Raw genomic sequence first — 13,060 nt, forward strand, 5'->3', positions numbered from 1 at the left:
CCTCTGACCTGCAACAAATCAATCTCTGCCTTGATTTGTGCCTATTTATCACGCTCAGAAACTAAATTTAATTTGAGAGGAGGGGGGAAGAAAAAAATGGGGAATGCAAGAAGAGTTGAGAGAGGAACCTCTGAATAAAACTTGGGGCTAAATAGAAGTAAACAGGAAAATGGGTCAATTGGCCTCTAGTTATTCAGTTCAACAAACTCTTCATATAAAGTTGCATATTTTCCCTCTTCAGCTACATGGAAAGATCTTGGAGGACAAGCATCTTTCTTTAAGTTCTCTTATTCCTTCCCAAGAAACTGAGAGCAGATACACTGTATCAAATAAATGTTTACTGTTATTTTATCTAATTTCTACCAAAATATGAAGGTAAGTGGTCCTATTTATTCCACATAACTCTGGGCATAATTCCTGCTGGTTACAAAAATTCTAACTTGTAAACAATTAGAAGATTGCTGAAGACATTTCTAACATTCCCAAATTATCATGCTAATTAGAATCCTGGGGGAGGGTAAATCACTGAAAAGACCAAAGAAATGACCAAGGGATGGAATACAACAAATATGAAAAGAGAACCCCATTACAGCTGTTTAATGCCACAAAATACTTCATTTTAGAATTACAGTGACCAGATCTACTGAAGGTAGCTGTCTTACAGATAGATATAGATACAAATTTTATTAAAACAATAGTCTTAGTAGAAATTGCCCTTCCTGGATGAAAATCCAAACACATTACTGATTTTTTGGCTCAACTCAAATAACTAACTACTTTCTGTCATCAGAGGTTTGTTTTCCTATTAAATCTCCTCCCCATCCCCTTCAAGAAAAGCTGCCTTATGTTACTAATGGTTATTTTAAGTTGTTAATAACATGTATATAAAAATTGTTGGCAAATTTAAGTTAGCTTTTTAGGCAACCAGAGGAATTTAAATTATTAAAATTAGTTTGGTTTAGACTTGTTTCAAAATAATATAAATGTTAATATCTAGTAATTTTTTAAGGTATGATGAAGTCAGTTTGAATGAATATACCTGCAATATGAACAACTTTTATCAAATTACACAAACCTTAAGCACCTAACAATGGGGGCTCTCTTAAACTCAATACATACTTTTGAATTGAAATTAAAACTTACTTGCAGTTCTGGCACACTTTGCATTCAGGACATTGCCAACCTGCACGTTTTAATGGAGTAACCGCTATATCCAGGCACATTCCATGATAGTGCTGACCACAAGTAGTACAAAAGAACTGATCTAAGAGGTCTCCCGGGCTGTCGCACACTGCACAGTTTGCATCTTCCTTTGCTATAATTAACAGTAAAACAATGAAATCGTTGTATAAGAATTTAATATTTTTTCTGACTTTACAGTTTAAAATCACTTGAAGGGAATTTACATGGTAAACCTTTCAGACATTTGAAGTTATCCACATTGAACTGATATCCAATCAGTATGAGGTCTCAATAAAAACACTGTAGTGTATTTAATCTAAATTTAACCACATTAAATTAAATCAGTTTTGTGATTATTTGTGCCTGTATCTACTTGCATTCATGAGCAGTTCTTATTTAATTTTATATTCCTAATGCCAATAATAATGCTGGGCACCTAGTTAATCTCAATGTGTTTGCCAGAAAGAACCAAACAAGGAAAATATCAATTGAGAGATGCTTTACAGTATAAAATAAACATTGTGTTTGGATGTTGAGTGTATTTTGAAATTACAAAATCAGGTAAGTCAAGAGACAAAATTAAGAAGTGTTAATACCAATTAGATTAAGATGCTTCTTAAGCATAAGCAGACTATTTAAATCAAATAGATTTCTTATTACTGGAAAATGTCTTGTATAGGAGAACATTAAAGATAGAAACTACATTTTTAAACAAATACATTATTTCATATACTAAATTTATGTTCCTCTTTATTAATTTCCAGTCATAAAAGCATTAAAATCCACATACTTATGGACATAATCTATCCCTAAAATGTGGATTAAAAGAAAATGTACTTTCTAACAGTTTTTACTATCTAAAACAAAAAATAAATGTAAGAATAAACTGCCTTGCCAAATACACAGTTGAACTCATGTATAAGGAAAATAATATATCCTAAAATCAAATGAATTTTAGATGATATATATAAATATATGCCTGTATCTAACAAGTATCACAAAATATATGAACCTTTTTTGTGCATTTGTTTTTTGAAGATTTGGCCAGTCCTATCTATTCTTCTCTGGCTAAAAGCCTTTCTACTTTCTTTCCCAGTTAAGCATCTTGGAACGGAGTAATAATATATTTCTTTTACTCATACCAGGAGTCAGCAAACTTTTTCGGCAAAGGGTCAAATAGTAAATATTTTAGGCTTTGTGAGCCACAGCAGTCTCTGTCCTATAGACTTTTTATTTTTATTTACAATACTTTAAAGATGTAAAAATAATTCCTTCTTTGAGGAAGGGCTGAGGATCAGGATCAGGAATTTGGACTGCAGGCTGGACCCCTGACTTACACATCAAAGACTGTTTCAGCACCCACCATCCCTCTCAAGCTATTCTGGGGAGGCTGCCAATGACCCTAGGAAAGCCGGTGGTTTACTTTTTAGACCTAGCCTTATTTGCACTTGGCATCATTTACATTGCTAGCCACTCCCACATTAAAATTTCCCTTTCCTTGGCTTCTATCATGGCAACTTGCTCCTCATTTCTCCCTAGGTTTCCCATACTTTCATCTCATCCACCTTTTTTGGCTTTTGTATCTCCACAATCCTAAATGCTGGAGTTCCTTGGGATTTCGTCTGTTCTTTCTTTCTAAATCCCTGTGGTTTCCCTCTGTAATCACATCACATCTCATGTCATAAAATGCCACCATGATTCCCAAATCTCTATCACCAGCCCCAGAATTCTAAACCCCAAACCTTTATTTTCAAGACTTACTTGAGCTCAATAACCAGAAGTTCTAAAAATACTTGAATTCAACAGCTTTAAAATGAAACTTTAAAAAAAAACCCAAACATCTTCCTTTTTTCTTAAGAACAGGAAACCTTAGCATCATTGTTGGCTCCTATCTCAGCCCTGACCAACACATCCAACCACACACCACATCTTATGTATTAAAACTTTCTATACATCATTCTTCTCTTTATTTGTACAGTTAGTTTCTCATATTTTGTTTTGCTAATTGCAGCATCTTCTGAATGGAATCATCCCCCTTATGTTCCTGACCTCCTCTCCAAATCATCTTCTATACATCCAGAGCAATCTTTCAAAAATGTAAATCCAATTGTTAAGCTCTGCTTAAATTACAAATCCACCAATAACTCCTTTTCACCTAAGAGGAAAAAATCATTATTTTCTAGTATGGGGCAAAAAGGCCTTTACCTCCCTTTCAAGCTGAATCTCAGAACCACCATTTCCTGATCACAGCAAGCAACCGGCTGTGCACCTAGCACAACATGCTATTCAATGCCTGTCTTTTGTTCAGTACCTCTCTTGTCTTCTGTTCCCTCTGCTTGAAATTCTGTGCCCTTGTGCCCCAGCCCATTCCAAAAAGGCCTTCAAAACTGCTCTGACATATTTCCTGAATATCTATTAGCACACCCAAATGCCTATTTAGTTGTTGAATATTCCTTTCCCCCATATGCTTATAAGAAACTTCTATAGGCTGGGCACAGTGGCTCACGCTTGTAATCCCAGCACTCTGGGAGGCCAAGCCAGGAGAATCACTTGAGGTCAGGAGTTCCAGACCAGCCTGAGCAAGAGCGAGACTCCATCTCTACAAAAAATAGAAAAATTAGCCAGGCATAATGGCATGCACCTGTAGTCCCAGCTACTTGGAAGGCTGAAGCAGTACTTGGAAGGCTGAGGCAGGAGGATTGCTTGAGCCTAGGAATTTGAGGTTGCAGTGAGCTAAGATCCTGCCACTGCACTCTAGCTGGGGCAACAGAGCAAAACTGTCTCAAAAAGAAAAGAAAAAAAAAAAGAAAGAAAGAAAGAAAGAAAAGAAACTCTGTTATACAATCCATTAATCACAATACACTACTATGAACCGTGAAGGACAGGGACTTGGATGTTGTCATTTTAATTTTGTATCCCCAATTGCCTAACATGAATCAAGTATTATTAAATATATTTTTAATTAAGGACTTATGTCTAAAACTCACTTTTAAATGGCCCTTTAATTGATAGGTATTTAAAATAAATCATTGGCCGGGCGCGGTGGCTCACGCCTGTAATCCTAGCACTTTTGGAGGCCGAGGCGGGCGGATTGTTTGAGCTCAGGAGTTCGAGACCACCCTGAGCAAGAGCGAGACCCCATCTCTACTAAAAATAGAAAGAAATTATATGGAAAGCTAAAATATATATATAGAAAAACTAGCTGGGCATGGTGGCGCATGCCTGTGGTCCCAGCTACTCGGGAGGCTGAGGCAGTAGGATTGCTTGAGCCCAGGAGTTTGAGGTTGCTGTGAGCTAGGATGACCCCATGGCACTCTAGCCCGGGCAACAGAGTGAGACTCTGTCTCAAATAAATAAATAAATAAATAAATCATTAATCTAAAAATGGAAGTGCCATAAATTTGTTCATTTTTTAAAGTAAGGACATAATAAATTATTTTTCTTAATACTAAAAGAATGTCACTATTTACCATTTCAAAATATATACATTTAAAAATTAATCTTTATTTTTTTGCCTACCCTAAAAACTTTTAGAAATTGGGGAAAATACTTAACTAATTATCAGATACTCAATTCACATTTCTATTATACTTTCCAGGAACGCTGTCTGAAATGCTTCTGTGAAACTTCCTGGAGTTTGCTCCTATGACACTTCAAATTGCTTTGGTAGCTATTAGCCACACGTGGCTCTGAGTGAAATGAAATGTGATTAGTCCAAGTTGAGGTGTGCAGTAAATATATTTTATGCACAATGAATTCCAAAGACTTAGTATAGGAAAAAATATTTCAAAATCTTTTATGTTGAATACCAGTATTAATATTTTGGATATATTATATTAAATAAAATATATTAAAATTAATTTCAACTGTTTTACTCTTAACATGACTACTAGAAACATTAAAATTGCTCACATTATATTTGTATTGCACAGCAGTGTTCTATACAACAGAGCCCACTCTGCAAAAAGACAACTATCACTGTTTTATTCTATAATCATTTCCAGCAATTCCTTTACGAAAATCTTGTCAAGTTATTTGATGACTATGGATCACTGGTAATAAATTAGTCAAAGAAAAACATCCATGTAATACATACAGTCCAAAAAATTCACTATGCAGTATGTAAAAAAAACAGTAATAAAAAAAAGTACTACACAAAAAGAAATGAGATTGGTTCCAAACTTCTCCCCAGTCAGGGAAAAGATACATGGAGAAATACTAAAACAGCCTTTTGGAGGTTATATGTAAGATGATGATATTACTGGATAGCTTTGCTGTCACGTCGGAAATAAGAATATACACATACATATATCTCTGCAAGCCACGGAGACATTAAGTTTGAAGCAATAATCAACTAAGTGAAATTTTTCTTTAAGCAACTAGAAAAGCAGAATGAGATTGTTTGAAACGCTAAAGCTAAAGGTAATTTAAGAGAGGACAGGAGTAAAATCCAGATCTATTTAGCTCCAAAGTTCAGGCCCGTGAGAACTAATCAATATTGACTCCTAAGCAAACTTTGCTACTAGTCAATGAAGGTGACTGAGTGAACACAAAAGTAGAAAGGAAAGTGCCAACAGAGGCATAGAATTTAGAAGCTAAATGAAACAGGGAGAAGAAGGTTTTTGTGGCAGAAGTGTGGGAGAAACAGGATAATCTTTGGAGAAGATAATTTCCTAAGTGACAGCTGTGAAAAGAGAAGAGATAAAGGAAAAGACAAAAACACTGAGCTTAATTTAGAAGGGAGCTTATCATAGATCCTTAAACTTGGTCAAACTGGAATGTGAAAGTACTGCTTAAAAGTCCAGACAACACATAAAAACAAAAGTGTAACAAAAGTCAAACTGCTGTCATAGAGTATCAATTTAAGAAAGATCAAATTAACACAGCTTTCTAACTTCCGTCAATATTATAAGACCTAGCATCTGCCAGTTTTCACAACTGTGCGGTATACTTTACTTTTTCATTCTAAAAATAAAAAGTAAAGCATGGATATCATGCAAAGAGGATGGTCCACATAGTTGGCAGATAGATAAGAAAGAAATTTCATAGGATTGAGAGATTTCAAGGTATCAGAAGAGGAGCAGGGCTCAGCATCAAGAGATACAAACATAACCAAGGAAAAGAGGCTGGAGGTCAAGCTTAAGTGAAGTAAAAGGAGTTAGAACTAAGTGATGAGAGTAAATATATCCAGGAATAGGGGGTGGATTGAGATATACAGCATTCCCATGTCTAAACCCTGCAAAGATTTACTTCCCTTTCCTGACTGAATAATATCCAAACTCCTCCTTTTGCTTACAAGGCCTCTGTTGACCCTGATGTTGTATCTACTATCCACCTAGTAGCCTACTATGTTTCAAGTACAATGACTGTTCATGAATCATGACAAGCTCATTTCTCAAGGTCTGTGTCATAGTTGTTCCCTCTCCCTGGAATATTCCTTCCTCTGATCTTGCATGGCTGGCTCCTTTCAGCTTTCCTACTCAGTAAGTATGTCTGGTTATATCTCCTAGATGGATATTTAGTGTTAAATTTATAGACAAGGTTAGTATATCCTTGTATCATCATGAAAATAATGTTGGAGCCATTGCCATTTACTTACCTATGACAGAGCACCCTAAAATTATTTTCTGATGAAAATCATGGCCTTGTTCACAGATACTCTATTTGGTAGGATTTCTTTCTAATGCAATCCACGTTTTTGCTACATTTTTCAACTTTCATAAAAAGATGTCAGTCTTGCTCCTAATTTAGCCAACTACCATAGCACACTGCTCTGTACTTAGGCAACAACAGAAAGTACATGTAGTCAGTATTCCTATCTCCTAACTTGAGCTTTAGATAGAAGAAAAAATAAGTACCTTTTTAAAAAGCAATTAATATATACAAGGCATAATGCTATGTGATTTCCATTAATTGTTGTCATTTAACGCTCATAACAACACTATGATTTAATATATCACCCTTTTAAAAGCAAAAAGTTACACAGCTGTGCCAATACATACAATTAGGATAGGTAGAAATATTTATGAAAGATTTCATGAAGACATCAATATACACTACCTGCAATATTCTCTAAATTATACCCTTGGATTAAGAGAGATGGTCAGAAAGCTATGTATTTAGAATGTATTGTTTAAGATGCCCAAGGAACAGAATTTCATCGGCTGGGCTTCAGTTTTATACTACTGGCTTAGTTTGAGGGCTGTTACAAGAAATAGGCCTGTGGGACTGGTTTTTTATATTACAAAGGCTACTTTAAGACAATTTTTCACGGCAGTATGCAGTGTCAACTCACCCTCTAGTCTCAGTATCAAGTGAATTCTTGTTATAAGTGCTACAAATAAGGTTAAGTGTTCATATTTCCTTCTTTGTGTTGACTGCTGAAAAGGTCTGGGGCCAAATCTGTGGTTATGTCTAGAAAGTATACATTTTGGGTATCAGTCTCACCATTCCCTTAATATTTACCCTATCTGTATTTTCCATGGCCAAATTTCCTTACTTATTTTTAGATTTATTTTCCTACTGCTCATGTATTTTCATGACTTTCTCCATAAGTCTATTTTAGAAGAAGGCATAGTACCAATAATTTTAGTAGATCTTTTAGCTTTATGTTGCCAGCATGAACCTTTTACTAAATGCATAAGTGATGCAAATTATCTCAGTTCTTACAGTTATTTTACAAACTGATTCACTGATCACTAACATATCACTGAGGGCACACATTATTAGAACACAGCTATCAGCAGAAACTAGCACCGCCATTAAGTAATAAAATTTCTACCATTAGAACCACATTCATATAAAAGTTTCCATGTTGTTTATTGAAGTCTAAAGCATGACTGAATACAAAAGGCTGAATAAAATTCAGAGCCTTACACACAAAATTGCTTTATTCAGTTGGCAAAGTATATTTACTATATCACCCAGAATTCAATCAATTCTGATAACTGACATCTTAGTTTATGCACCTATTGAAGTAATTCAGTACATAAATAACACCCGTAACAACTGCTGTGCATGAACTCTTTTTCTCCCAGATGTAAGAGTGTGTAATCTAAAACATTTTTAAAACTTTAAATCCCTTACTCACTAGCCTAAATACAATTTGAAAGTTCACTTGCCTTACCTATAATTTATGTCTGTATAGTTACTAAGGGCAATATATGATTACATATGTGGACACAAAATAAATTTAAAAATGAAATTATGGTACTCAACATGATAAAAAGTAATGATCATGTAGACTAACTGTATTTGAGATTACTTTAGTTTAAGCCTGGGGTGGCTATATTTATGTTCCACAGACCTGGAAAAGACAGGAAAAAAGCCTTTATCAACATTGCTAAGAAGCAAGTAAAAGCTTACAATTAGATAACTACGAGATGACATCATAAGACTGAATAAAACATCATGGACATTCCACAATGAGATTGGAAATTCCATTTACAGGGGAAAAAAGATCCCAAAACATACATGCTCATTGGAAATACATATAGTACAAAAAAAAAAAGGAAAAAAAAGATCTCTGTTTAATGATAAAGATGGTAAAGAATTATAATTTCCTGTATAACATAAATTTCAAACATTTAAACATTTTCACTGAATTATAAAATACTGTTTGGAAAAGAAAGAAAAAAAGCGTGACTGCAGCTTATAGATAACCAAGATAGATGGGTCGTGAAAAAGCACTAACAGAGATTTCTGTCATGACTATCAGGGCTATACAATTTCCAAGATGTTCAGAAATGTTTGGTGCTCCTATAAACGTACATCCTGAAGTAACACCTGCGTGAAGCATCTTCTAATTCTCCAAGAGGGGGGCTTTTCAAGATGCTGAATACTATTTAACTTTTTAATGAATTAGTACATATGAGAAATACTGGATACTTAGTATTTCTATCTTTCTACAGTGGTTTAAAAAATGTTTTAAATAATAAAAAACATGCAAATTATTTTTTATTTTCCGAGGAGATAAATTTTTGGATTTAACTTCAATAAAACTGTTGGTAACAGGCCAGGCACAGTGGCTCACACCTATAATCCCAGCACTCTGGGAGGCTGAGGCAGGAGGATCACTTGAGGTCAGGAGTTCGAGAGCAGCCTAAGCAAGAGAGAGACAACATCTCTACTAAAAACAGAAAAAACTAGCTGAGCGTGGTGGCACACCTGTAGTCCCAGCTACTTGGCAGGCTGAGACAGGAAGATTGTTTGAGCCCAGGAGTTTGAGGTTGCTGTGAGCTAGGCTAAAGCCACGGCACTCTAGCCCGGGCAACAGAGCAAGACTAAAAATGAACTAATTAATTAAAATCTGAATTCGTAAAGTGGTGCATGTATTTTAAAAAAAAATGTTGATAACAGATTTCCTCCCACCCCAAGGACCTCTGGCAAAGAGCCCTCAGATTATCGAGATTATACTGAAAATACTGCCTTTTAAAACAAGTCGAATAACACTTGGGGAATTTATAACATTTATTATTTTTAGTAAATACATTGATAAAAGTTTAAAAATCTGTCTGAAGTAAACTTACATCTTTCAGGAGCTTGGTCAATGTGTTCTGGACAAAGAAGGAAGAAGTGACTGAAGTCCTGAAAGGTGCCGGCGCCAGCAGCACAAGGGTAATGGTACGTCTGGGTACATTTCTCTTCACAGCATTTGATAGTGGCTCCAAGGTGCTTACAAAATGCACATCGCTGAAAGGCGGTAAAGGAGAAAAATCCCTTAATAAAACCTCAAAAATACAGGGTTAGGAAGGTATGAAAAAGTCTTTGTACATTACTAGTAAAACAATTTGAAACTGCAAAATACTAAATAAAGATCAGTTACAAAAATAAAACCTAGTGTACTCAGCTCAGGGCCTGGTATACTACCATTCACCCTTCCATTCCAATTAGAAAGTTAGCATTTCTCTTTTTACCTACATTGTCAAATACTTACAATTAAAGACTTTTACAAAAACAAATAGTAATATGGTTTAAAAGGCAGGTTTCTAGGGTTTTGAGGGTTATTTTAATACTTTTTAAATGTTACCAAAACTGATAAAAGGATTATATATTAGTTATAAGACCTATTACTATTTTTACCTTGCTTAAAATCTAATATGAAATAAACTAGTCAATCATAAAATAAGTTAATGGAGGACATACATGGTTAAAGGCACACATAAAAATCTACACAATTCATTGTAGCAATTAGTTTCAAATTTCTTTACTAAAGCAGTAAGGGGGGAAAAAATTAAGTCGTCTGGGTAATTTTTTTTTTTCTATTTCAACCTGCTTCCATTCTTTTGCACATGGTAAAAAGCAAAGAAATAAACTCTAAACAAGCAGGGGAAGTCTAGGGCAAATGAATGCATAAGAAGTTAGTACGAATTATGTAAAATGCTGCATTTACTTATTCAGCTTTCCCTTGGAATGATTAATAAACCCTTCTGTCTAACTTGCTGTACATACTTCTGTTTTAGCTTATGCCATAACATGGTATTTGTCTTTTTTTTTTTTTCATTCTAGTCCAAGATCCTTGACTAGAGGCACCATATTGTACTAACTTTGTAAGTGCAGCACCAAAAATGCTGCTTGACATAGAAAGGCCCTAATAAGCAGGTATTCATATTTACACAAACTAAATGGACTTCACTTTTGGTAATCTTGTTCGTTGAGTTGGCTCATCAATTCCTAGGTGAAACAAATGGAGCCTCATGTAACAGAGACCACCAGACCCTGCTAACATTACTGTGAATATCTTCACATGCTAATACACTGATTCTGTATTCTGGTAATGAGAGAATATAATAGTTTTAAAATTATAATTGTTTAATGTTTTATGTATAAATCTACATAGGATATCACATACCATCAAAATCTTCTTCATTATCATCAGTCCAGGGCACTCAACCCACATAAAAAAGCTTAGTGACTCTTGGTGTATCAACACATTTTGAGTCCAAGTCAACAGACCATTGTACCTTCTAAGTAACTCAAAAATACTAATTATATTTGTGACACTTTAATTTTAGATAATGTTCACAATTCCACAGACTAATACACATTTTAGTTCTACGTTTCTACTCAAGGATATTATTGCATTAGAAACAAAAAATAAATAAAGCCTATTTCTCTTCATTGATAAAGTATAATAACCAGCTTTTACAAAACAGGCTGTATTTTTATATCATAACTTCTCAGAGTATCTAAATATGTTTAGTGTATTAACAGAACCCAGAATTAACCGCAAGTGTAACACCTGGGTAGTCTAAGTGTCTTACTGGAAAGGCCAAGAAAATGTCAAGGGGACAAGTGCGATCAGTCTGTTGAAAACATTAAATGATAACTCATTAACATAACAAAATAATTTCTGCTAAATTGCTAAAATCTAGGATCTCCTATTTTGATACCATATGGCAAGCTGTGCAGAAGCCTTTAGTACTAAAAATAATTTTGGCAGATAAAATATAATGTGTTTTATTTAAGTGAATAAGGAAAAAAATAACTTAAATTGATCATTTTTCCAATGTCTATTTCATTTTGGAAACACCAATATGTTCTCTTAATCATTTCTGCAATGAAAAACATTACATGTCATTAGTTAAACAACTGTGAAAAGTACTAGAATATATGCAACATACTTACAGTATCATATAAAGATATCAGGGAATAAAGGGAAGGAAATAAATACTGCATTTAAGTGAACCCTTCAGACCCATCTGTTACAATTACATAGATACTGAAGAACACGTGGCCTTAAAATAAAATGTACACTATATACATAAGCTGAAATGTATCTTCCTAAACCAAATAAAAAGTATTGATAAAAATGTGGAAAATATCAAAGAATGAATTTCCACAAGAAACTTCCCTAATGTCAGCACTTTCATATACATCAGAAACCAAACATGTTATAATAATATAATACATAAGTAACAATTACAAAGCTAATGAATATTTTGGGGAGATAAGGTGATTAGTGCTTAAATGATATACCAACTAAATGATTTATTTGAATCAATATTTAAAATTCTTAGAATAGCATTTTATTCTTCTCTACTTTTGTTAATCATTCAAGAAAACAAAAGAGAGAAGTGTTATAATATTTTTTGACATTAATCCAAGAACACATTAAAAAAAACTCAGTGAGACCTCATATTACCAACTGTAAGTATGAGGTACCTCCAAAACATTTATTTAATAGACTGAAATAAGAAAGACTCTCTCAAAACAAAACTATAATACAAAACAAAACAGAATCAACAAAACTTCAGAGATTAAAGTTATATCATAAAATAACAAGAAGTTAAAGGATATTCCACAGCTGATTCAATTACTTATCCAGTATTTAGGCTGTATTCACCATGGCAATAGTTTTAGGCTATGTGCTCTAGGAAATATCAAGCATTAAAAGATTTCCCACACTCCAAAATTGATTTTAACATTTATCAATCTTTTCGTATTCTTAGTCAGCTAGGATTCTCTTACAATACAATAATGAGCAAAGGTGGAAAGTAAGAGAAAAAGGTAAAAATGATAAGGAAATTTGATCCAGAAAGTCCAATATCTGTTTAACAAGAGTACCAGAAGGGGAGAAAATAGGAGAGGGATTATAATCACAGAAATTATTCTAGAAGAAATCTATAAAAATATCTAGTAAGAGCTAACATTTATTAAGAATAATCTCTATTTAATAGATGAGAAACCTAAAATACTAAGAGTCTTTATCTCTGTATCTCCACAAAAGTACCCCTTCTTATTCTGTCAGAATTCCTCCCTAAAGTCCCTAATCACCAGCTTCACAACCCACATCTAGAAACATGGGCAAAAGTTTAAGATACCAAGGCTAAAGGAAAAATTCTAGGATCCCCCCAAAAAAGAAAAAAGGACCTTTACG

At 34.1% G+C, this 13,060-nt stretch overlaps 1 protein-coding gene across 2 annotated transcripts in view; it reads right to left on the reverse strand.

Annotated features, from left to right (window-relative positions):
• The window catches only part of KMT2C (lysine methyltransferase 2C), a 252,141-nt gene that overhangs the window by 117,791 nt on the left and 121,290 nt on the right, over positions 1-13,060 (reverse strand). For both annotated transcript variants that reach the window (XM_069462185.1, XM_069462184.1), the window contains exons 7-8: positions 9,711-9,873; positions 1,144-1,315 (exon numbers count right to left, since the gene is read on the reverse strand). In XM_069462185.1, the coding sequence (XP_069318286.1) occupies positions 1,144-1,315; positions 9,711-9,873 (335 nt within the window). The remainder of the gene's footprint in view (positions 1-1,143; positions 1,316-9,710; positions 9,874-13,060) is intronic.

The sequence above is a fragment of the Eulemur rufifrons genome, chromosome 29 (assembly GCF_041146395.1).
Source record: "Eulemur rufifrons isolate Redbay chromosome 29, OSU_ERuf_1, whole genome shotgun sequence".
Lineage (NCBI taxonomy): Eukaryota > Metazoa > Chordata > Mammalia > Primates > Lemuridae > Eulemur > Eulemur rufifrons.